General features: G+C 42.0%; 1 protein-coding gene across 1 annotated transcript in view; it reads left to right on the top strand.

Moving 5' to 3' along the window:
* SH2D4B (SH2 domain containing 4B) overlaps positions 1-27,384 on the top strand; it is a 79,892-nt gene that overhangs the window by 13,037 nt on the left and 39,471 nt on the right. Inside the window, exons 2-4 of the mRNA XM_083364248.1 lie at positions 7,802-7,961; positions 10,379-10,529; positions 20,746-20,893. Of these exons, the coding sequence (XP_083220374.1) occupies positions 7,802-7,961; positions 10,379-10,529; positions 20,746-20,893 (459 nt within the window). The remainder of the gene's footprint in view (positions 1-7,801; positions 7,962-10,378; positions 10,530-20,745; positions 20,894-27,384) is intronic.

The following is a 27,384-nucleotide window of genomic DNA, read 5'->3' as shown; positions in this document are numbered from 1 at the left end:
TGTCAAGTGAGAGTCCTGTGGTAGGTCTTGAATTGGTCTTGTGAGGCATCTTATGAAGGGTCAAGTCAAATGAGGCCCTTGTGATGAGTCTTGCAATTGGTCCTGTGTGTGTGGAGTCTTATGAGGGAGTCACATCAGGTGAGGATCTTGTGATAGGTCTTGAGATATGTGCAGGTCACATCAGGTGAAGGTCATTGGTAGGTGAACTGCTGGTGTGTGTGAGAGAGATTGAATGGGATGGTTGGGGGGGTCAGTGCTTTCTCTGGTTGGGTGTGTGGTTGATTTGAATCCTGAGGGCTTCATAGGCTAGTTGTAGATCAATGTGTCTGTTGATGGAATTGCTGGTGGAGTGCCAGACTTCAATGAACTCAGGAGCGTAGTGGGTGGTAGCGTGGCTGATGATTTTTGTGTTGCTCCAATCAAACTGATGTTGTTTGGTGTTGGTGTGGGTAGAGATTAAGGATTTGGGATTGTGGCATTTGACTGCCAGCCAGTGTTCATGGAACCTGGCTGTCAATTGATGTGATGTTTGTCCCCCGTAGAACTGGCTGCAATTGTTACAGTTGATTTTATAAATTAGATTGTTTCTTTCATCCTTCTTATCTTGTCTTTGGTTCTGGAGAGTTCCTGGTTGAGTGTGGCTGTGGGTTTGTGGGCAGTTTTTTTTTTACATTGTGTAAAAAGGTTGGATTGTACTGGTAATTGTAGTATTTGCACACTTTGTTGCAACAGCCATCTATTTCAAGCTTCTTTAAACAAAAAAAAACTCGAACAGGTTGAGAGCACCCTGGGACTTTCAGAATTCGGCACTGACAACTAGACATAAAGAATTTATGTTCTGTATCACTGTGACAATTTGTGGATTCGTTTTGGCCTTGATGTTTTCCCAAACTAAATATCAAGCATGCAAGTGGCCAGAGGGCAGAGGTATAAGGGACCATTAGAGAAATTGATCCAATCTTATTTAGTTTCTGGTGTGGCTGCAGGTCTTAAGTTAAAGGTAAAGGTTCCCCACACACATGCGTGCTAGTCGTTTCCGACTCTAGGGGCCGGTGCTCATCTCCGTTTCAAAGCCGAAGAGCCAGCGCTTGTCCGAGGATGTCTCCGTGGTCATGTAGCCAGCATGACTAGACGCTAAAGGCGCACGGAATGCTGTTACCTTCCCACTGGAGTGGTCCCTATTTTTCTACTTGCATTTTTACGTGCTTTCAAACTGCTAGGTTGGCAGAAGCTGGGATGAGTAACAGGCGCTCACTCTGTTACGCGGCACTCGGGATTCGACCCGCCAAACTGCCGACCCTCTGATCGACAAGCTCACTGTCCTAACTCACTGAGCCACCGCATCCCTGCAGGTCTAACTTCTGTGTAATAAGGCTAGATGCTTGGTTATTCCTTCCTTCCTAGGAATCTGTGTCCAGAACTGACTTAGGTGACTGGCAACATTTATTATGAGCTGTTAAGGCACTACTTTTCACTTTGAATCCTTCCCCAGCGCTTCCCGTTGTTAAGTGGGGGCTTCTCTTCACGTTCAGTGCAAGCACTAAACTTTTAGCACAATTCCCCCTTCCTTCTTCTACAGCTTGTTCTGCTATTTTAAAGCTGACGTGTTACTTTATTTGTATCGGGGAACGGTTTCATTCTCTTTGTTTATAGACACCTCGGCAACTTTTCTGCCCAAAATTTTCACTAAGGTCCTTCTCCAATTTTCTTTGCAGTTAAAAGCACAACGTCTGCTAGAACAAGCAAACACGTTGTAGCCGAAGGTGGCAAGAGTTACCTTTTTTCTTTCAACTGAAGGAGAATGTTTGAGGGGAAAAAACACACCAATAAAGAGCACTGTTCTAATATTTGAGGGGCTCCTACAAAGACAAGGAGGTCAAACTATTTTTTCAAAGCACCAATAGGCAAGATAAGAAACAATGGATGGAAAATAATCGAGAAGAGAAGCAACCTAGAACTAAGGGGGAATTTCCTAACAGTGAGAGCAATCAACCAATGGAATGGCTTGCCTTCAGAAGTTGTGGGTGCTCCAACAACTTGGTGGAGCAGTGGGCTAATGCCTCCTTAAGTAACACCAGCTGCCTGCAATTAGTGCAGGTTCGAGTCCCACCAGGCTCAAGGTTGACTCAGCCTTCCATCCTTCCGAGGTAGGTAAAATGAGGACCCAGATTGTTGGGGGCAATTAAGCTGACGTTGTAAAAATGCCGCTTGGGGGGGCGGGCAAAAGCCCTAATAAGCAGGCATATACATAGAATGAAGGCTATTGCTAAGCACATTGATTTGTGCTTTAAATTGTAAGCCGCCCTGAGTCTTCGGAGAAGGGCGGGATATAAATGGGATTAAAAAAAACACAAAAAAACACGGAAGGCTTTCAAGAAGAGACTGGACAACTATTTGTCTGAAATAATATAGGATCTCTTGCTCAAGCAGGGGATTGGGCTAGAAGACCTCCAAGGTCCCTTCCAAATCCATTATTCTATGTTCTATGATTTGCCCAAAATTTGACACCTTCCAGATGGGTGAAGCTGCCACCCAACCTGCCTACACGTTGCTAATGGAGTGTGCAGATTTTCAGGGATCTTCAAAAGAAAAATCAGCTGAGCACGTTCCCCTGTGGATTAACCTTTGTCTTTTGCAAACTCTGAGATTTTTAAAAGAAATCTTGGTGGGGTTTTTATTTTTGTGGCAAACATAAGCTTGGGAAAGAACAAGCTCGGCTTCTGGTGTGCACTATATTAGACAGGGCAGTTCATTCGAGATGAATAATTCTTAAAGAGCTCCATTTTGAACTTGCTATTGCTCTCTAAGGTTTGTGGAGTTCGTTGCGATGAATTTCAGCCAGAAGCAGTTTCTATTAATCTGTCATGGAAGGAAGTGGAAAAGCCCAGGCAAATGTTATGGTTCCAAAACGAGGATTCTGTACATTTTACAAGTGCTACTAAAGGTTCATTTTCCGGGTGACATTACTCATAGTCTTCTGCCTCATGGAAAGCTGATGCTGCAAATTAGGCTGCCGAAAGCAGAATTTATAAGATAAGATATAAGATCATCTTTATTGTCATGTTTTTACTGTGGGTACAATGGTGTGCATCAAAAATGAAATTTAGTGGCCCGCTCTCAAAGTGGAACACATACATGACACACACCTAAAACATACTATATACAACATATGTATAGACCCACCCTCCTACATATGCATAAGAAATAAATATTAAACACTGTCCATCTTGAATATATAACAGAAGGAGGAAGGCTGAGAGTTCACAAGGTTAATGTTGTATGGAATGAAACTATGGCTGAGTCTGGATGTTCTGTTAGGGATACCACGAAGCCCCCTCCTCCCAGAAGGGAACAAGGAAAACAGGTTGTGAAGAGGATGAGTAGTGTCCCAGATAATCTTATGGACCCTGTTCAAACAACGCTTCTGTGCTATGTCCTGGATGGGAGGGAGTTATTTCTTTGATAGGAGCTAAAAATCATTGGTGCTCGGAGCAATTAGTTGTTCCACAGATAGTTCCCTGATTCTTTTTTTTTTAAAAAATCAGGAATTGGGGGTGGAAGGATTTATATGTTACTAGTTTTAAATATGACATGGTTAAAACTTTACATCCTTGGACTGCGGCACTGGATTCTATTTTGTTAGCTGCATTGAAGGTACTGACTGTGGTTTCTCTGAAGCTTCTCAATCCTCCAAGACTCATGGGTTGTCCCAAAGGTGCTTCTCAAAAGGCAACTGGACTTCCTTGGTGTTTTCCTTGAAAATGTTTCTCTTCTCATCCAAGAAACCTCTTGAGTTCTGACTGAATGGTGGGGAATGGAAAGATTTATAATCTTTGCGGTCATTTGGTCGTTAGCATCTTTAGGGCTGTTGACTGTGATATATGAAACCCCGAGAAGCATGGGACCAAGATTCCTGGCAGATAGTTGATGTCCCACCATTAAGGAGGTCCACGGTGGCTCCCTCCCTCTGGAATATCATCCCCACGGAAGCAAGACTGGCCCCCACTGTATCACTTCTTCAAATAGCCTGAAGATATGGTTCCCCCCACCACACACATTCAATTATTATTCGATTATTTGTGATGACTCCCCCGGATGCTTCCCCAGATACCTCTCCAGATGTCAGCTTGGAGAAGGATGAACCAGTTCTGGGCACATCTAGAGGGGTCAATGGCTCCAAGCAGCAGTCTCAGAGGGATTTGGCTGAAGCTCAGCTGTAGCAGGACAGCTCTGATGAGGAAGGGGAACTGCCTTCTGCACCTGATCTGAGAACACTTAGGGCAGAGAAGGCAGGAGCAGAGGAGGTCAGCCCGACTATACGTTAGAAAGCAGCTTCACCCTTCTTGATGTGTTGGTTCCTGCCTTTTCTCTGCCCTATGTATTCTCAGATCAGGTGCAGAATACAGTTCCTCTTCCTCATGACTGACAGGCTGCAGCTGCATACTCTCCCCACCTGAAGCCTCAGGGCTGTCCTGCAGATGTTCTTCAGCCAAATCCGTCTCAGATGACTGCTTAGAGCCATTGACCAACTCCCTTCCAGACATGCCCGGAACTGGGTCATCCTCCTTTGAGCTGAGCATCTGGAGAAGTATCTGGGGAAGTGTCCGTTGGGATTCATCACACTATTTCACTCATTGGCTTTACTGTTTTCATAAGGCTACTCTACAGGGGCTTCTGAAACTCAAATACTTTGGCCACTTTGGCCGCCTAATGAGAAGGAAGGACTCACTGGAGAAGAGGCTAATGCTGGGAAAGGTTGAGGGCAATAGAAGAAGGGGACGACAGAGAATGAGGTGGTTGGATGGAGCCACTGAAGCAGGAGGCGTGAGCTTAAATGGACTCCAGAAGGTGGTAGAGGACAGGAAGGCCTGGAGGAACATTGTCCATGGGGTTGCGATGGGTCGGACATGACTTCACAACTAACAACAACAACAGGGGCTTCAAAATGGCTCAAATTATTTAGTGCACTGAAGATTTGCAAGTTTATGGATGCAAGTACACATATTTCATCTGTATTGATCTTTTGTGATGTAACTCCAGCAGCCTCAGTCACTACCTTATGAACTATGACCTTGAGTTTTCTCTTTGCCCACAGGGGGATTCCAAGAGGCTTGAATTGGGTATGCCTACTCTAGTGAAAAGAAGGACTAGGAGGGTGGCTTGACAAGCAGTGTTCCAATATTTCAGGAGCTGCCCCAAAGAGGAGGGAGGGTTTCGACTTATTTTCCAAAGCACCAGAAGGCAAGATGAGAAACAGTGGATGAAAACTTATGAAGGAGAAATCCAACCTTGAAATAAGGAGAATTTTTTTGAAACAATCAACCAGTGGAATGACATGCCTCCAGAGGTTGTGGGTGCTCCATCACTAGAGGTTTTTAAGAAGAGATTGGACAGCCATTTGTCAGAAATGGTGTAGGGCAGTGATGGCGAACCTTTTAGAGACTGAGTGCCCAAACTGCAACCCAAAATCCACTTATGTATCGTCGGGTGCCGGGTGGGCATGGCCCATTGGGTGGGCGTAGCCCATTGGGTGGGCATAGCTGCAGTGGTAATGGCAGACTGGGTGGGACTAAAATGTTCAATCAATCAATTCCAATGTTGTGAGATCTTTTTTTCCCCGCGAGAAGTTGAAATTGATTGATTGAACCTCTTTTTTTGCACATGGCGGCGGAGGCCTAAAGTGAAAAAGTTTTATAAAACCTAGCTGAAGGCCTAGGACTGGGGCGACAGCACGCGTGCCCACAGAGAGGGCTCTGCGTGCCACCTGTGGCACGCGTGCCATAGGTTTGCCACCATGGGTATAGGGTCTCCTGCTTGAGCAGGGGGCTGAACTGGAAGACCTCCAAGGTCCCTTCCAACTCTGCTATTTTGTCCTGTTATTCTGCCCCTAGATTTATGCCAGGTTTGGGGTGCAGAGAAGTGTTTACTATGCTTTGAAGGACAAGGGCCATCTTTTACAACTTGAGTATTTGCTTGGGGGTTGGATTAGAAGACCTCCAAGGTCCCTTCCAACTCTGTTATTCTGTATTGTATTAAGAAGGTTGAAACTCAAATACTTTGGCCACCTAATGAGAAGGAAGCACACACTGGAGAAGAGCCTAATGCTTGGAAAGATTGAGGGCAAGAGAAGAAGGGAACGACAGAGAAGGAGGTGGCTGGATGGAGTCACTGAAGCAGTAGGCGTGAGTTTAAAGGGACTCCAGAAGATGGTAGAGGACAGGAAGGCCTGGAGGAACGTTGTCCATGGGGTCACAACGGGTCAGACACGACTTTGCAACTAACAACAACAACAATTATGCAGGTCTCTCCATTGCCTCCACATTCTACTGAGACAATTGCCTCTGCTTTCAGTATAGCCATCTTCACTTGACCACTGGTTCTGCAGAAGTCCTCTCTATTACTGCATTTCTAAAGCAGGCAGAAAAATAAATAGGTTGAACAGTAAAGCAAGATACACGATGGCAGCATTATAAATACAATAAAAAGGAAGATCCGAGAACTGCAGGCATAAGGAAGATAAAGATGAGCGTGTAATAGTGGCAAATATCTGTAGCTTGGGTGTAGGATGAGGGGGAAGTTTTGTTCTCCGAGCTTGTCACCCGATGGTTGTATTTGGGGAAATAAAGTTTGCACAAAGATTGGAAAGTGGGCTGTTTTATTCAATCGACAAACAAATTTTAAAACGCATGGCTAACTGTAGATAACATAAGCTAGGTAGGAAAACAGCAATGATTAATAACAGTCATAAAACAAACAGGACAGGCGGAGGAACGAAATTTTTAAAAGTCAGCGGGAAGGAGATAATGGAAGGCACTTCCTATGTACGAAAAACGGATTAGCCTACTAATTCAAAGAATATCAAAAGCATAATAAGGCATTACGGCTTACAAGTCCACGAATACGTCTCATCAGAGATGAGAGCTAATGAATCTTAAATGTATGAAAAAAGAAGCCAAAAGCTGAATAAATACAAATGAATAATAGCTGGAGGAAAAAAAAAGAACCTTGAGTTACCGTGATGTTATTCTTGGAAAAAGACGTCAGAGAAGTAACCAAGAGCCTTTGTTCCTCACGTTGGGTTTTAATTTTCATAATTCTCTGCCAATATATCCAGGGTCATTGATTGATTGCTTGATTATGTACAAGTTGCGCACCTTGGATTTTATTTCTCATAAACCTTAGCCAATACATCTAGGGTCATGGATTGATTCATTGATTGATTATGCACAAGTTACTCACATTGGTTTTTAATTCTCATATAATCCTTAGCCAATACATCTAGGGTCAGGTTGCTCACATTGCATTTTAATTTTCATAATCCTTAGCCAATACATCTAGGGTGATTGACTGATTGATTATGTACAAGTTGCTCGCATCGCATTTTAATTTTCATAATCCTTAGCCAATACGTACATCTAGGGTTATTGATTGATTGATTGATTTGATTATGTGCAAAATGCTCACATTGCATTTTAATTTTCATGATTCTGTTCTGTTCTGTTCTGGTTTATCCTATCGTATCCTATCGTATCCTATCGTATCCTATCCTATCCTACCCTATCCTACACTACACTACACTGCACTATACAATACTATTCTCTCTGCTCATTTTTCTAGAAGCAAGTGGCCATGTTGCTTTGCAAAAAAACTTCAGAAGAAGGCGTTGCAGGCACCGTTCTTTCACGATCTTGAACAATTCCAGTGCTTAATTCTCCTTCTTTGTATTTCAAGACTTGCGTTGTTTGATTGATGGCTCTGAGACTTTCTCCTTCTGACAAAGTGTTGTGGATGGCTATTCCAGGTCACAGGAAACACGTCCAGTGGCTTCAGGGAGCTGACGGCGAGGTCTGGGTTTGGATTATGGGAGAAGCCCCCGGAGACAAGACATATAAGCAGGTCTCAGACGATCTTCTTGCAGAACGAGCCAGAGAGCAGGCCCAGAAGGAAGCAGAAGAACTGTGGTGAGTGTCTGCAAAGAAATCACTTCTAGATACTGCTATGAAAAACGCTACTGAAGGAGGATTCCTTTGGAATCTTGTTGGATAATGTCGCCTTTGAAAATTATACTCATTTCTGAACACTCCAAATCTCTGCTGGAAGTTGCATCTCACCTGGGCTCAGAAACTAAGCTGGGTCAGACATGGTTAGCATTTGGGTGGAGACCATCAGAGAATCTCAAGGGCCGCAGTTTAGACTGGAAAGTCAAAAGGCGTTCTCAGATGAAGCCAGCCGCAAGCTATCTTGAACATGGACATGTCCGTGAAGTCACCAGGGATTCCATTGGGTAAAAAATTTAACTTTATCCTGGATGCCTTAAAACTCTTCAGAACTTCTAGTCTCTCTCTTAAATTATCTCTCTTACGTTTCTATCTTAAATCTAAAATGGCATAAGAATAATAAGTAGACCTGTTTGGTATAGAATAGAATGGAATGGAATGGAATGGAATAGAATAGAATAGAATAGAATAGAATAGAATAGAATAGAATAGAATAGAATAGAATAGAATAGAATAGAATAGAATAGAATAAGGAATGGAATGGAATGGAATGGAATGGAATAGAATAGAATAGAATAGAATAGAATAGAATAGAATAGAATAGAATAGAATAGAATAGAATAGAATAGAATAGAATAGAATAGAATAGAATAATAGAATAGAATAGAATAGAATAATAGAATAGAATAGAATAGAATAGAACAGAACAGAACAGAACAGAACAGAACAGAACAGAATAGAATAGAATAGAACAGAATAGAATAGAATAAGGAATGAAATGGAATGGAATGGAATGGAATGGAATGGAATGGAATGGAATGGAATGGAATGGAATGGAGTGGAATAGAATAGAATAGAATAGAATAGAATAGAATAAGGAAATTGTGCATAACTTTTTAGAGCTCTGTATAGATCCAACTGTGCTGTTTACATGCTTATCTCACTCTTAGTAATAATATGGGAAACAACAGGAGTAGCAATGGTTCAGCTAGGAATGATAATGAAGCACAACCCTAAAAATTATCTTTGTATCAAAGAAGACAGTTGCAATTTTTAAAAAGTTAGGTAGCTAATACTCTCTGGCCTGGACTGAGAGTATTAATTGGGGTTTTAATTGGATTCTAATTGGGATTTTTATGTATTCAAGGTTAATGTAATTGTTTTAATTGTTTGTAATTTTTGTAATTGTTGTATTGTTTTGTTTTAAAAACCTTGTGAACCGCCCTGAGTCCTACGGGAGAAGGGCAGTATATAAGTTTAATAAATAATAATAATAATAATAATAATAATAATAATAATAATAATAATAATAATAATAGAATAGAATAGAATAGAATAGAATAGAATAGAATAGAATAGAATAGGGAATGGAATGGAATAGAATAGAATAGAATAAGGAATGGAATGGAATAGAATAGAATATGGAATGGAATGGAATGGAATGGAATGGAATGGAATGGAATGGAATAGAATAGAATAGAATAGAATAGAATAGAATAGAATAGAATAGAATAGAATAGAATAGAATAGAACAGAATAGAATAAGGAATAGAATAGAATAGAATAGAATAGAATAGAATAGAATAGAATAGAATAGAATAGAATAGAATAGAATAGAATAGAATAGAATAGAATAGAATAGAATAGAATAGAATAGAATTCTTTATTGGCCAAATGTGTTTGGACACACAAGCAATTTATTTCCAGTGCATAAGCTCTCAGTGTACATACAAGTAATAGTGGTAATCTGGATCATATAAAACATCAAATACATTCATCATAAATCATGAAATACAACACTTCATCATAAATCCTAAGATGCAACAGTTAGTGATAGTCATAGAGTACCAGCTAAGCAAACAACATAAATCATACTAAGGTACAAAACCCCCCCAATATAAATTGTAAGATACAAGCAGCAATTTATAGTCATAAGAAGATAAGGATAGCTGATAGGAAAGATGAGGAGTATCATGGTACTATAGCTTTACTAGTATTTTGACCGTCGTGTAGGAATTAGTTGTTAAGCAGAGTGACGGCATGAGTAAAATATAAATATTATGAATATAAAATAATGTTCCGTTATACTTTACAGAAATTAGTTTAACCAGTTCAATATATACGGTCCCTGATGTGTCTTAAAAAGTGGACATGAATTGAGAGCTTTAGAATATAGATAGTTCAGTTATCCCTATCAACAATCCTCAATGTCCCCTGTGAACCTCAGTGTATGTCCATGAGATTCCGTCATTATGATGGTTGTTGGAAAAAAAATGCCAAGTATTCTTCTCCAGCATCCTTAGATTTTTGTCATAAATAACAACTCAAGGTCGACTCAAACTTCCTTACTTTGCCTATCTTTCTTTTATGGTTTTGGGAAGGAAACAAAAGGAGGCTGAAATCACGAAGAAGTTCCGAGATGCTATGGCAAAAGAGAAAGCGCGAATAGTGGCAGAGAAATGGAAGATAGAGGCAGAAGATCGCAAGGCAGTCAAATTGATGGAGGAGGAGAAAATCCAGGAGGAATTAAAGGTTGGGTGCTTTTTTCAACAATGCTGCCTTCTAATGTTCGGTTTGGTATGATGGGTAGATCACTTAGAAGATTGCAATGCTATTCTGTTCCATTCTATTCTATTCTGCAGTCTATTTTCTATTCTATTCTATTCTATTCTATTCTATTCTATTCTATTCTATTCTATTCTATTCTATTCTATTCTATTCTATTCTACTCTACTCTACTCTACTCTACTCTATTCTACTCTACTCTACTCTACTCTACTCTACTCTACTCTACTCTACTCTACTCTACTCTACTCTACTGTATTCTATTCTGTTATTAGTCTAGTCTAGTCTAGTCCAGTCAACTATTCTGCAATCTATTTTGCAGTCTATTTACTCTACTCTACTCTACTCTACTCTACTCTACTCTACTCTACTCTACTCTACCCTACCCTAGAATAGAATAGAATAGAATAGAATAGAATAGAATAGAATAGAATAGAATAGAATAGAATAGAATAATAGAGTTGGAAGGAACCTTGGAGGTCTTCTAGTCCAACCCTCCGCTCAGGCAGGAAACCGTATACCATTTCAGACAAATGGTTGTCCAATCTTTTCTTAAAAACTCCCAGTGTTGAAGCATTCACAACTTATGGAGGCAGGTTGTTGCGCTGATTAATTGTTCTCATTGTCAGGAAGTTTCTCCTTAATTCCAGGTTGTTTCTCTCCTTGATTAGTTTCCATCCATTTCTTCTTGTCCTGCCTTCAGATGATTTGGAGAATAACTTGATACTCTCTTCTTTGTGGCAACCCTTGAGATATTGGAACACAGCTATCATGTCACCCCTCACCCTTCTCTTCATTAAACTAGACATATCCAGTTCTAGCAACTGTTCTTTATATTTTTTAGCCTCCAGTCTCTGATCATATTTGTATACGTAGTAGAGAATATCTTATATAGAGAATAGTCGTATGAAGAACTTGTACACTCAAGAGTAGTTTTATAATGCAGCTTTCCGACAGCTTGATATATGCATGTGAGAAGGAGAGGTTATTATATATTGGTTGATTTATGGTAAGTGTATGATAAAGCATGCATGGAGGTAAACCTGGTTGTTATGAATAATAAGTAAAGCTTACCAAAAATAAATAAATAGAATGCATCACAAATGTTTCACATTCAGGACCAAGTAAGACAATGATATATGATGTTCCCTAGTTGTTTAGTGTACTTATATACAAGGAATGCTTCTTGTGACGTTAGAGGTGCATTGGTTGAGAACATGAATATAGATGTATGCTTTCATGTGGATGGTGCCGTGTTGTTGACCGCGAATCCAAATGATTATCAGTGAAAGTTTAGGCTAGATGATGGAAATAAGAGTTGGACCTAAAAAAACATTTCTATCATTTGTATGCTGCCCATTTCTCTAGACATTAGTAACATCTCCGATCCTCAAATTAGTGTACATCTTGTTGTTGTTAGCTGCAAAGTCATGTCTGACTCATCGCGACCCCATGGACAATGTTCCTCCAGGCCTTCCTGTCCTCTACCATCTTCTGGAGTCCACTTAAGCTCACAAGGGCACATCTACAGGTCTACAAAGTGACTTAATAAGTGAAAGTATAAAATTATAACTGTCAGGATCCAACCTGACAACCACGATCCCTTAAGCCTTTTCTCCAAAGACTTGATGGAAAAGGTTGATTTTTCAAAAATTTAGAGCAGTAATGGAGAAACCCTCAAGCTATCAACCTATCAGAGACTTAGGTCCTTGGAGCAAAAAGAAGCACATCAATTCAAACTATACCTATAAGGTAAAGAAGCTATCACAAATAGATGAATCTTAGTAGCATGTTTATTGTTGTTGTTAGCTGCGAAGTCGTGTCTGACCCATCGCGACCCCATGGACAATGTTCCTCCAGGCCTTCCTGTCCTCTACCATCTTCTGGAGTCCATTTAAGCTCACGCCTACTGCTTCAGTGACTCCATCCAGCCACCTCATTCTCTGTCATCCCCTTCTTCTCTTGCCCTCCACCTTTCCCAGCATTAGGCTCTTCTCCAGTGAGTCCTTCCTTCTCATTAGGTGGCCAAAGCATTTGAGTTTTAACTCAAATTCTGGGAGTTGAAGTCCATGAGTCATAAAAGAGCCGAGGTTGCCTACCCCTGGTCTATGGCAACCATATCACAAAGATAAAACTGTTCAAGAGTATTGTTATACCAACTGCAAAAGAGAATGTCAATATTTTAGCCTCAAAAAGTTTTAAGGCTTCAGGGACTAATTGCCCTCAGCCTGTATATAACAAAATTGTGAACACATTTGAGGACCTAATAGCTAATGGCATCATGTGGTCCAGAAGTGCCTTCCAAGAACTGCTGGCATGGAAACCCACCCTGGTATTTAAATACATTGACCTGTTCTAGGTTATGCCATTCTTGAATAGAATAGAGCTGGAAGGGACCATGCAAGTCTTCTAGTCCGGCCCCCTGCTCAAGCAGGAGAACCTACACCATCTCAGACAAGTGACTGTCCAGTCTCTTCTTAAAAATCTCCAGTGATGGAGCACCCATGATTTCTGGAGTCAAGCTGTTCCTCTGGTTGATTGTCCTCACTGCCAGGAAGTTTCTCCTTAATTCCAGGTTGCTTCTCTTTCTACTCTCCAAGAGTATTGAAAACCTCTTTTAGCCAAAACTAGGATTTTTGATTTATTGAAGTTGAGGACTGGATGATTTTGCCTATGGTACTTCAACGTTGCTGCAACAGCTCTCTTCACTCCAACTGGGGCTTGTGAAATACCGTGTTTGCCCGAAAATAAGATGTACCCTAAAAATAAGCCTTTGCTTTATTTTTTGGGGGGTGGGTGGGCCTAATATAAGCCCTACCCCAAAATTAAGCCCTAGTTTTGGGGCGAGGTGCATGCCTAAAAATCAAAATAGGGCAGAGGTGGAGGGGTGGTGGAGCTGATCCATGCACCCCACAACCACCTCTTCACCAGCCCACTTATTCTCCAGCATCCCCTGCTTGCATTCTGCAATCAGAGGCCTTTCCGGAAGGCTTCTGCAGCTGACAACTGAGTTACGGATTCAATCCATAGCTCGGTTCTCAGCTGCAGTGGCCTTCCGGAAAAAGCCTCTGATTGCGAAATGCAGGCTGCCTTTTGCAGTCAGCTGCATTCTTTCTTAGCTGCAGAATGAAGCTGCTCCTTCGGCCCCAGAAGAAGTGGACCGGCTGGGCAGGGCTGTTGGTGCTGGAAGTGAGTGGAAAAGACCCTCCCCTTTTTGGGAGGCCAAAAAAAAAAAAAGACCGGGTCTTATATTCGGGGAAACAGGCCAAACGCAGCAGCATTGGCCTAAAGAAGTATCGGGATTTTGCGTTGTGCTAAGTTAGCAGGAAGGGACGCAGTGGCTCAGTGGGTTAGGATGCTGAGCTTGTCGATCAGAAGGTCGGCAGTTTGGCAGGTCGAATCCCGAGTGCCGCGTAGCAGAGTGAGCGCCTGTTACTCGTCCCAGCTTCTGCCAACCTAGCAGTTCGAAAGCAGGTAAAAATGCAAGTAGAAAAATAGGGACCACTACGGTGGGAAGGTAACAGCGTTCCATGCGCCTTTGGCGTCTAGTCATGCCGGCCACATGACCACGGAGACGTCCTCGGACAAGCGCTGGCTCTTCGGCTTTGAAACGGAGATGAGCACCAGCCTCTAGAGTCGGAAACGACTAGCACGCATGTGCGGGGGAACCTTTCCCTTTCCCTTACCTAAGTTAGCAGGATGCAAGTCTGGGTTGAAGAAGGAGAATGTCCAAAGGCAATGTCTCAAGTCGTCAAAAAGCAACATAGAGAACTTCCATATGGGGGTTAATATAGACAAGGATAGCTTGCAAGGGTACAAAAACAAAGAAAGGTGTAGCCAATGGGGGGGTGTAATTTATACTTTGCTTTATTTCCTCTTCTCGCCCACCTTCGGTTTCATATTTTATTACCGCTGTATTTTCTCTTTATGTCTTTTGTCCCTATAGGGATATGTACTATATGATGGATGCTCTCCGTTTGAGCAGGGAACCTATAGAGACGGAGATTTATACATGCATAAACATAAACGACAACAAGCCACGATTACTCCCATCTTTTCTTTTCTTTTTTGAAAAAGTGTAGTATGAGAGGTGTCTTAAAGGTTATTTTCCTGATGTTTTGGGTCTTTCGGATTATTTATTAAATCAGTTTTTATGTGACAAAGAAGCAGAGGAGGACCAGGGTGAAAAAATAAAATAAAAAATCAACCTCCCTCGATTCACTCAACATGTGTTCCGCGTGTTTTGTCGAACCACGGAAAATAATAGCTCGGAATCAAGCTGTGCATTCGAAATGATAAGAAGCCTGCCTCCCCCAACCCTCAACCCACCCCCACACACAATCATTATGCAGTTTTCTGCTTGGCTTTAATTAAAACTGGCTTCGTGATTGAAAACCAAAACAAAAACTTTGGAAAGCAAAAAAACAGTTTTTCTCCTGCTGCATATATATATGCTAGTCGTTTCCGACTCTAGGGGCCGGTGCTCATCTCTGTTTCAAAGCCGAAGAGCCAGCGCTTGTCCGAGGATGTCTCCGTGGTCATGTGGCCGGCATGACTAGACACCAAAGGCGCACGGAACGCTGTTACCTTCCCACTGTAGTGGTCCCTGTTTTTCTACTTGCATTTTTACGTGCTTTCGAACTGCTAGGTTGGCAGAAGCTGGGACGAGTAACAGGCACTCACTCTGTTATGCAACACTCGGGATTCAACCCGCCAAACTGCTGACCTTCTGATCGACAAGCTCAGCGTCCTAACCCACTGAGCCACCGCATCCCTTAAGAGCTTTCTAGGCTGCCAAAAAGATGAGGGGGATCAACTTATTTTCCAAAAGACCCGAAAGCAATGGATGGGAACTAATCTGTCACAGTTCCAATAGATAAAACCAGTTAAAAGAACTTCAAGGCAAAAAAAATCTATTTATTTTAATTCCATTTATATCCCGCCCTTCTCCGAAGACTCAGGGCGGCTTACAAGCTTAGCAGTAGCCTTCATTCTATGTATATGCCTGCTTAATAGGGCTTTCATACCCCCCCCCAAGTGGCATTATTACAAAGTCAGCTTATTGCCCCCAACAATCTGGGTCCTCATTTTACCTACCTCGGAAGGATGGAAGGCTGAGTCAACCTTGAGCCTGGTGGGACTCGAACCTGCACGAATTGCAGGCAGCTGGTGTTACTTAAGGAGGCATTAGCCCACTGCTCCACCAAGGCTTGATCAATTTCCAAAAAGATAAGGAAAACTGCAGAGGCATTTATATGATGTGACGGATCTCATTATGCTCCTTTGCAGATTGCACCTGTTTTAGTGGCTGCGAAATGGGCATAACGCTCAGCCAGGGAAATGCTTGTGCCTTTTGATAACAAAGCAACAAACAAAAGAGCTACGTTGTCTTTCTGAAGAGTTCTCGTTGCTCGTTTACAAATACCGTACCTTTTGCAAAAATGTAATGGGTAGAGAAATATGCAGAGAAGAGCAACAAAGATGATCAGGAGACTAAAACATATAAAGAACGGTTGCTGGAATTGGGTATGTCTAGTTTAATGAAGAGAAGGACGAGGGGGAACATGATAGCACTCTCCCAGTATCTCAGGGGCTGCCCTGAAGAAGAGGGAGTCAAGCTATTCTCCAAAGCGCCTGAAGGAGACTCTATAAAGAGTACAGAGAAGAGCAACAAAGGTGATCAGGGGACTGGAGGCTAAAACATATAAGGAAAGGTTTGCTGGAATTGAGTACGTCTAGTTTAATGAAGAGAAGGACGAGGGGTGACATGATAGCAGTGTTCCGATATCTCAGGGGCTGCCCCAATGAAGAGGGAGTCAAGCTATTCTCCAAAGCACCCGAAGGCAGGACAAGAAGCAACGGATGGAAGATGGTTAGCTGATGAGAGCTAAACCTCTTGAAATAGATATAGTAGTCTCCCTTTAATTCTTTGTCGGTAAGTTTAAATTTAATCAAGGAGAGTAGCAACTTAGAAATAAGGGGAAATTCCTTGACAGTTAGAGCAATTAATCAGTGGAACAACCTGCCTCCAGAAATTGTGAACCCTTCATCTGAAATGGTATAGGGTTTCCTACCTGAGCAGGGGGTTGGATTAGAAGACCTCCAAGGTCCCTTCCAACATTTGTTATTCAATGTTCTTTGAAAGAAATATAAATTGTTTTATGGTCACACTGCCTTGTTTCAACCCTGAACAGCAAGGTCAGGACGACGTGCTTTGAAGTAGAAATAGTTTGAACACGAGCACTGTGGCACTGTCCTAATCTTGGCTGCGCCCTGCCCCACAAAATGCTTTTAAGTGTGAAGAAGCAAAGTCAATAAAGATGCTTGCAGCTCTCTCTCCTCCAAGGATGATGTCATTTCTGAGCTCTGCAGCTCTCTGCAGGTGGGAGGTGATGTTCTGGGCTCTGCTCCAAGTGCAAGGAAGATCTTCATCCGTATTTCTCCAAACTAAGTTTATCTTTCATAACCATAGACGGGTCTCCATTTATAATCCAGCAAGAAAAGAAAAAAAAAACACCCTATAAATTGCTTGGAGTATTAAGAGATGGAAACCCTTCCTTAAAAAACAGAAACCCTGCAGAGATCTATTAATCACGGCAGTCTTTATGGACCAAACTCTCTGGATTTAAAAATAAAAAAAATAAAAAAAGCTGCCGAGTTCCCAGCTAGTACAAATACCTTTTTTTTTTAAATCAGCAGCAGCCCCACTGCAGCTTAAAAGAAATGTTAGCCTTATCCCATTTTTCGCACTCTTGGCAAAGCCTCTTGATTTCTGGCCAATGTTGCATCCCCTTGCACATATGATAAATGCTCGTAATTAGCAAATTGCTTCCTTTCTGGCGCTCATGTTTGAAATGTCAATGGACAAAAAAGCTTTTTGAAGTTTGTCAGCTCCGGGCTGCTCTGAGCAAGTTATCTTCGTGAAACCCCGAGACACCTATCCTTGTTTATTTACCCCCGAAAGAACACTTCTGCACGCACTCCTCCTTGCTCACCAAGAAATGCCCATAGGCCTTAATTACGCAGTTCCTTTAAAAATAGCTTCGGCCTCTGAACCGTCAAGCCACTGGAGCCTGGCTGGTATCTTCAAGGTCATGGAGACCTGCCCGAGAACTTTCTGAAGGATAGTAAATGCTCAGAGACTTCATACTCCTGTTGCCAAAGCGCAGTGAAGCAAGCTATCGTAAAGAGACAGTTCAGTTCATGGATCAAAGTGATTTCCCCCTGTCTCCCAAGAAGCTTATGAATCTGCACCATGTCAATTGATCTGCTTCCAGGTAACTGATTAGTAGAGAAGTTTTACAAAAAGAAAAAAGAAAGAAAGAAAGAAAGAAAGAAAGAAAGAAAGAAAGAAAGAAAGAAAGAAAGAAAGAAAGAAAGTGAAAAGAGTTAAGGTTCGCCTGGTGTGCCAGTTGCGGCCCTATCTAGACCGGGATGCCCTGCGTACGGTCACTCATGCGCTCGTGACCTCTCGTTTAGACTACTGCAATGCTCTCTACATGGGGCTGCCCTTGAGGACCACTCAGAGGCTCCAACTGGTACAGAATGCAGCCGCGAGAGTTGTGTTGGGAGTCTACCGATACTCCCATGTTACACCTCTGTTCCGTGAGCTGCATTGGCTCCCAGTTGTCTTCCGGGTGAGATTCAAGGTCCTGGTAATGGTTTTTAAAGCCCTACATGGCATGGGTCCGGAGTACCTTAGGGATTACCTGCTGCCGGCGTCAACTTCCCTCCGCCCTGTGTGCTCCCACAGAGAGGGCCTCCTCAGGGTGCCACCGGTCAGAGAATGTCGTCTGCTGGCCCCCAGGGGGAGGTCCTTCTCTGTGGGCACCCCGGATTTATGGAATCGTTTGCCGGTTGAGCTCCGGATGGCACCTGACCTTCACTCCTTCCGACACGATCTGAAGACTTACTTGTTCGAACAAGCCAGCCTGGCCTGATGGGTGATGGGTTTGGGTTTTATTGTCGTTTTAATGTATTTTAATCTACTGTTGTAAGCTTGGGCATCTTGTTTAATTCTTTTTTAATCTTTGTATTCTTGTATTTTTATATGTTTGCCCTGTTCACTGCCCTGAGTCCTTCGGGAGAAGGGTGGTATACAAATAAAATAATAATAATAATAATAATAATAATAATAATAATAATAATAATAATAATAATAATAATTATTATTATTATTATTATTATTATTATTATTATTATTATTATTATTATTATTATTATTTTCTTGATGTTGTTGTTGTTAGCTACAAAGTTGTGTTCGACCCATCGCGACCCCATGGACAACATTCCTCCAGGCCTTCCTGTCCTCTGCCATCTTCTGGAGTCCATTTAAGCTCACACCTATTGCTTCAGTGACTCCATCCAGCCACCTCATTCTCTGTCGTCCCCTTCTTCTCTTGCCCTCCATCTTTCCCAGCATTAGGCTCTTCTCCAGTGAGTTGTTCCTTCTCATTAGGTGGCCAAAGGATTTGAGTTTCCACTTCAGGATCTGGCCTTCTAAAGAGCAGTCAGGGTTGATCTCCTCTAGGACTGACCGGTTTGATCACCTTGCAGTCCAAGGGATGCGCAGGAGTCTTCTCCAGCACCATAGTTCAAAGGCCTCAATTCTTTGGCGCTCAGCCTTTCTTATGGTCCAACTTTCACAGCCATACATTGCAACCGGGAAGACCATAGCCTTGACTATATGCACTTTTGTTGGCAGGATGATGTCTCTGCTTTTTAGTGCACTGTCTAGATTTGCCATGGCTTTTCTCCCCAGGAGCAAGCGTCTTTTAATTCCTTGATATTACACATACCAAAAATTGCCTGGATAAATAGAAGGTAATATTTGTAGCTCAGGGTTCAACTATGGGGTCCTTGATGCTCCCTGAGCTTGGTTGTTTTCTTGCAGATGTTTCATTACCCAAATTAGGACATATTCCCAGTGCTAGTAACTCTATTCCCAGCATTGGTGATGTTACCTAGTACGTTAATGAAACATCTGCAAGAAAACATCCAAGCTCAGAGAGCATCAACAGTCCCATAACCAAGGTTTCATTGATATATATTGAAATAGCTATACTAGTCTCCCTTTAACTCTTTGTCAGTCATAAAATTTTGAATGTGTGTGTGTGTGTGTGTGTGTGTGTGTGTGTGTGTGTAATTTTTTTTGGCTTGCTAAAGCAGTTGTTTTAACCCCTAGGCCACAGGCGCTCTCTCTCTCTCTCTCTCTCTCTCTCTCTCTCTCTCTCTCTCTCTCTCTCTCTCTCTCTCTCTCTCTCTCTCTCTCTCTCTCTCTCTTGGCTGAGAAGCAAGGAAGATATGTGTTAAATGTTTGTTAAGCATTCAGAATACACTTGCTTAGTCCCAGACATGGGACAAATCTTATTTCCTGTTTTAGCGTAGCCCAAGACATATATACATGTTTTCATAGATTTTCACGGGTACAGGTATGTAGGTCTTGGTGTATTCGGGTCTTTTCCCGTGTAAGATTAAGAGTGTCTTGGCGATGTTTCGGTGAGGTCCCACTTGTCATCTTCAGGCTAGTGTCTTGAACCCGAAGACACCAGCCTGAAGATGACGAGTGGGACCTCGCCGAAACGTCTCCAAGACACTCTCAATCTTACACGGGAAAAGACCCGAGAAGACATACATACATACATACATACATACATACATACACATACACACACACACACACACACACACACACACACACACACACACACACACATATATATATATATATATATATATATATATATATATATATATATATATATATATATATAAAACAACTATGTAATTATAATTATATAGCTATAACTATGTAACTGTATATAACTACAATTGTAACTATATAACAACTAGAACTATACAACAAACTAGAACCAAAACTATAACTATAATTATAACTATAACTAACTATATAATTATAACTATAATTGACTATATAACTGTAACTACATAACTATAGAGAAAGGAAGGGGAAAGTTACTCATTGTATGCAGAAACTTTCAGACCTGGCTTTGCTTATGCTGCAGCCACTTGGCTTTAGTAAAAAAAAAATCTACCTTTCATTATGAATGGCATCAAGAGTTTTTCCTTCCTAAGCGCCCAAGCTGGGACAGATACTGTATCTTCTTCATGTGATTCTCCCCCACCCACTTCCTCAAATTTCATGTTCTCCTCTTATTTTTAGAGAAGAGAAGAAGAAGAAAGACAAAGAGGGGAGGCACAGATTCGGAAGCAGGAAGAACTCAGAGCTCAGGAACTATACATAAGTCTCCAGGAGGTCCACCAATGCATCAAATACAGTGAGAAGGAAGACCATGAGTGGAAAGAACAGTGTGAGTAAACCTGGAGCTTTGGAGGATTTCAAATGAGGCCAAGATCTTCCTGTAGCCTAAACAAATCCTACATGATGTATGAATTGAGTCTTCCTGGAAGGAAAACTACTGTAGGTTGTCTCAGGATCTTTCTCCACTTTGATGAGTTGAAGTGCTCTTCAACTTGTTTGGTCTCCATCCTTGAGTAGGCGCAAAATGACACCAGCGTGACCTTTTCTTGTTGTTCTGTACCAGCCTGCTACCGGCCCTGCAGAAAAGGCAGGGACAACCCCTTTTACAAGAAGGCAAGAGGCTGGAACTAAGCCTGCCAAATTTATTAACATAAAAACACAGAGCAAAGAGAGCAAACACGAACCATGAAACAGGAGCTTTTCAAGCAGTTGCCTTCAGCAAACCAGCCCTCCCACGCATTCCCCCTTTATACAGTTCAGGGCGTGGTTTCTCTCTGCCTCCTTCCGAGGTGCCCCATTGCCTTCCTCTGTTTACTCCTGATTGACTGCCTCCTGCGTCGGGCGTCCTTGAACAGGGCCAGCTGTGGGTCATCTTCATCCACGCTGTCAGGCTCACACAGCTGGGTCTGCATAGTAACCAGATGAGAGGGGCCTGGCTGAGGGCTCTGCGGAGCCTCAGGGCTGTCCTCTGCAGGCTCTCCAACACCCCCCTCCTCCTCCTCTGAATCGTCCGACCTAACTGCCGAACCCACAGGCTGACCCTGAATCACAACACTTGTACCCATTCTGTCCCTCTTGTCTTCAAACGTCGAAGTCCCTTAGATTTCCCTCAAGATAATGGGTGACCGAGTTTAACAATTTCCACTGTGTTGGAAAAAAGGCAGAAAAGATGATTTCAGCTCTGCTCCAGCTATGAATGACTTAAACTTATATTAATCACCAGCTGGGGATAAGAGGAAGGCATGGGGATAGACCTTACAATCATTTGTGAAAAATAAGTGAGAAACGTAACTCTCTGTATGGTAAGCACGAGTAAATATAATGTGACGGTTCCATATTGTAGGTCAGACTTCCAGCGCTGAGAGTCAGTTTGGCCAGACTAGCCAAACCCAAGTCCCGCAGCCATTCTTAGTATGTTTTAGTCTCCAGGCCTTGGATCATCTTAGTTGCTCTTCTCTGAATTTTTTCTAAACTCTCAACATTTTGGGGGGGGGGTGGATATGGTGACCAAAATTGGCTGCAGTTTTCCAGGTTTGGTCTCACTAAAGGTTTATAAAGCGGTACTAATACCTTGCGTGTTCTTGATTCTATGCTTCTGCTTATACAACCCAGGATTGTATTGGCTTTTTTGGCTGCTGCTGCACACAGCTGGCTCATGCTCCAGTGATCGTCCACTAGGACTCCATGGCTCTTTTCCTCTCTCTTCTGCTTCGTGTTTCGTTCATTAGCAGCATTCTGTATGAACGGATGATCTAGAGATATATCTGAATTCAGGCTGATGCTTCCCTGGATGACAGGAAGTTTAGTCTGACATCTCCAGAGGGTGCAAGTTGGGTAAAAGACTAATTTAGATCATTTTTTTTTTTGGTACAAGGATTTGAAAATTACCGCTCATTTTCTGTGACATACCTAGAATTCTAGGGTGTGCAGGGATTTGTGGTTTTAAACATCTATTTTAAAGAGTTGTTTAAGCTAAATTTATCCACCGAGTATATTTTTTCCCCCTTAACTGCCTTTAATGTGAATTTGGATTTCTAAGTGCGTGGGATCTCTTTGGTGGGATTGTTGTTAGCAGTGGAAACACGAGATGTAATTTTTTATAAATAAATGCATATCTTTAAGAAATGTTTGTGATTATGCAATTAAATGCTGTCAGTCTAAATTCTAGTTCCCCTCCCTTCGAATGGTTTTTGGAAGGGATCTATCCCTACCCAAAAGCCAGGCTGCCACAGTAACTGAAAAAGGTCCAATGTCATTAGCTATATTGGATATATTTTAGGATTCCTCTCAACTTAATTTTTTTTAAAAAAATTCTTGATACCATCTTTGTGCAACATAGAGTTGTATAAGGGCTGTGTAGCCGAAGGTTGTTGTCATTTTGAGAGAGAGAGATACAGACAGATACAGAGAGAGAGAGAATGAGAGAGATGACAGATAGATAGATAGATAGATAGATAGATAGATAGATAGATAGATAGATAGATAGATAGATAGATAGATAGAGCTGATGGATGGATGGATGGATGGATAGATAGATAGATAGATAGATAGATAGATAGATAGATAGATAGATAGATAGATAGATAGATAGATAGATAGATAGATAGATAGAGCTGATGGATGGATGGATGGATGTGTGGAAGGATGGATTGGTGGGTGGGTGCATGGATGGAGATAGATAGATAGTTGAGAGACACAGGTTATGTATCTATCTATCTATCTATCTATCTATCTATCTATCTATCTATGTAACATCTAATATCTGTCTATCTGTCTATCTATCTATCTATCTATCTATCTATCTATCTATCTATCTATCTATCTATCCATACATCCAGTCTATCCCTCTCTCTCTATTTATCTGTCTCTAATCTATGTATGTTTATAACAATTCCTCAAGTTTTGAGCAGATTTATTTTATTTGGAAAAAAATCCAGGCAGACAGATGTAGGAGACAGAACAAAGATAGGGAAAATACAGAGAAGAGAAGTATTTGAATCACACAGATTTGCCCAACTTTATGACCTTATTCTTATATGCTAATTATCTGAAAGGCTATGACCTGTGTTTCATATGAAACCTAGTCATTTTGCCCTGAATTAAATTTGCATGGGATAAATGATATTCCCATTAACCCTGGCTGTACCTGACCTCTCACATTCCTAATAAAAGAAAAATCCTGAATAATTAACTTTCATGATTAAGAGAATGGAAATTGTGTGTGAAATGAGAAAATAAGGCCTGGCTTATTTTTCAATAGAAGCGGAAGGCATGTTCCCTTTGAATCAGGATTTGAGTCCCAGGTCTGATTTAAAAGGAACACATACACACACACACATCAAGATTTTTCAATTTTGTTGGTGCAATCCCATATTCCAACATTTCATTTCTTTTCTCCCAGGTCCCAAAGTACATATTTTTCATCTTTGGCTGTTTTAAACAAAGCATCCAGCATGAAGAAAGTTCTCTTAAACCTGTTGGCTATTTAGAAATATTTAAATATATATTGATGTTGATCAGTGCTATTAAATAGTGTATCTATGTATCTATCATCTACATCTATCTGTCTGTCAATCTCTCTCTCTCTCTCTCTCTCTCTCTCTATCTATCTATCTATCTATCATCTAATCATCTATTGCTGAGGTGGTGAATCTATGGCACGGGTGCCACAGGTGGCATGCAGAGCCCTCTCTGTGGGCACGCATGTTGTCACCCCAGTCTTAGGCTTTCAGCTGGGTTTTTATAAAACCTTTTTGCTTTAGGCCTCTGCTGCCATGTGCAAATAAAAGGTTTAGTCAATGAATTTCAACTTCTTGCGGGGAAAAAAAAAGTTCTCACAAAGTTGGATTGATTGATTTAACTTTTTAGTCCCACCCAGTCTGCCATTACTACTGCAGCCATGTCCACCCAATGGGCCACACCCACCCAATTGGCCACACCCACCCAAAGGGCCACGCCCATCCGGCACCTGATGATACATAAGTGGGTTTTGGGTTGCAGTTTGGGCACTCGGTCTCTAAAAGGTTCGCCATCACTGATCTATCATCTATCATCTGTCTTTCTATATCTGTCTATCTATCTATCTATCTATCTATCTATCTATCTATCTATCTATCTAATCATCTATCATCTATCATCTGTCTGTCTATCTATCTATCTGTCTGTCTGTCTGTCTATCAGTCATCTATCTATTTATCTATCATCTATCTCTACACACACAAACACAAAAACCCACACAAGCACACACACACACATACACACACATAGATACATATACACTTACTGTATATTTAATTCTAATATATCAGTGTGATCTCAGGCATTTTGTAAAACATCGGTTCAATACAAGCTTTGTCTTTATGGCCTTTGTAAAAAATACATTCATGAAATCATAGAATGCCTAGGTTTAGAGAGATCTTATAAGGCAGGATTCCAACCCTTTTGTTGTGACTCAGGGCCAGCCTGTGGGTCCGACAGCCGGCTCCGATGTATCGGATGACTCAGATGAGGGGGAGGGAAACGAACCGGCTGATGATGGTTTGGAGGCTTTGCAGAGCCCTCAGCCGGGGACCTCTTCTCAGCTGCGTGAGCCCGAGAGTGCGGAGGAAGATGACCCACAGCTGGCCCTGTTCAAGGACGCCCGACGCAGGAGGCAGTCGAGCAGGAACAAACAAAGAAAGGCTGTGGGACTCCTCGGGAGGAGGCACAGGGAGACCACGCCCTGAGCTCTCTATAAAAGGAGTGTTTGGGGAGGGGCTGGTTGCTGAAAGCAACTTTTCCGCTTGAGAAGACAAGCTCTAGTGTTTTTGTTAACTGCGTAATTAAATCTTGGCAGATGCCTTTTAGCCTTGGACGCTCTCCAGTCTCTTCTTTCTGAATAGGGGTTTGCCTTACTACAAGGCCAGAAGAGGGCTGGTTCAGAACACCTTTGATCAACAGGAATGCAATAAAATATTTGAGAGTGCTTGTCATTCAGCCACCATTGTTCTGGGCAGATCGTGGCAGTGATTAGCAGCTCTTAGCATCACAAATTTCTAATCTTCAATGCGTTCTTAAAAGGAAACCTGAGTTGCCGAACAAGCAGTTTGGTGTTTAGATCACATACAAAGGTTGGGTATAGCCAGTTAGTCCGTATTGCATTAGCATAGTGGGCTGCACTGACCATGCCGATGTTGGAGACACAGGATACTCCATGGTGTAATTCAAAAGTTTTTCTGCAAGAGGTGTCTGTCTAGAGAAAAGGGAAAACCTTGTTACAGTTTTTAAGATGTTGAGAAATCCCGCCAAAACTTTTATCTGATTCATATGAAAATATGCTTATGGAATCATTCAGGGTGGGCTTTCTTAACTGGATGCCTGCAAGAGATGTTGGACTCCAACTTCCATCATCCCTATTCCACTCCTTTTGAAGAGCTGCAGAATGATAAGATGCATCCAGGAGTGGGCAGGGAGCATCCAAGAGAAGGTTGCCAGGTTGATGAAGGATATCCAATTGATAAAGAATATCCAGGAAAAGGTTTCCAGTTTGATAAACGATATCCAGAAGGTGCAATCCAGGTTGCTGGTGAAGTCTATCCAGGTTGATGAAGGGTATTCTGGAGAAGATGGCATCCAGATTGATGAAGGAGATTCAAAAGGCAGAATCCAGGTTGATGAAGTCTATCCAGGTTGCTGGTGAAGTCTATCCAGGTTGATGAAGGGTATTCTGGAGAAGATGGCATCCAGATTGATGAAGGAGATTCAAAAGGCAGAATCCAGGTTGATGAAGTCTATCCAGGTTGATGAAGAGTATCCAGGAGAAGGTTTCCAGGTTGATTAAAGGAACACAAAAGATGGAATCCAGGTTGTTGATGAATTCTATCCAGGTTGATGAAGAGTATTCAGGAGAAGATGTATCCAGATTAATGAGGGATATTCAAAAGATGGAAACCAGGTTGATGAAGCCTATCCAGATTGATGAAGGGTAGCCAGGAGAAGATTTCCAGGTTGATGGAGGATATCCAGTTGATGAAGAATCTCCAGGACAAGGTTTCCAGTTTGATGGAGGATATCCAAAAGATGGAATCCAGGTTCTTGATAAAGGCTATCCAGATTGATGAAAAGTATTCAGGAGAAGATGATATCCAGACTGATGAGGGATATTCAAAAGACAGAATCCAGGTTGATGAAGAGTATCCAGGAGGTGGTTTCCAGATTGATGAAGGATATCCAGTTGATGAAGAGTATCCAGGAGAAGGTTTCCAGGTTGACAAAGGGGACCCAAAAGAGGGAATCCAGGATTGATGAAGGCTTTTCAGGAGAGCTTATCCAGGTTGATGAAGAGTGTCAAGCTTTTGGCGTAACTCTTGCCCACAAGTACTGCAGTCCACATTCCTGGGCTTTGCCTGACCCAGCTTTCACACAACCCAAGCGATCATGGCCGATTCTTGCTATGTCCCTCCCCCTTCTCCCCTCGGTTCTACAGCAATGCGAACCTGGCTTTTCTCAGCCAGCCTTGGCAGCCAAGAAGATGCAGTGGTGTCCGCGTGGGCCTTAATTTGCCACTTTGTGCTGTCAGGAGAAACCTAATTTATCCATTAGGGGCAGAACTGGTCCCAGGAGGTCTTCCAGCTTTCAAGTCAGCTGCTCTCTGCTCAGCGCTGCCAGAGTTCAGAAGGGCTGGTGTTGGACCGAGCACAACTGCTCCGGGCTGTGAAAATTGCAGGGATACACTGACGATGCAAATAATTTAGTTAGTGGGTGGAATTTCTAAATGCATGAGGATTCATCTCGTCCCAGGGCTGCCCACTGCCAAGCCGATAGGCGAAGCGTAGCTAATTT

Source organism: Vipera ursinii (assembly GCF_947247035.1).
Source record: "Vipera ursinii genome assembly, chromosome: 5".
Taxonomy (NCBI): domain Eukaryota; kingdom Metazoa; phylum Chordata; class Lepidosauria; order Squamata; family Viperidae; genus Vipera; species Vipera ursinii.
The sequence above is the reverse complement of the archived record's forward strand: the minus strand, read 5'-3'. Positions and strand labels throughout refer to the sequence as shown.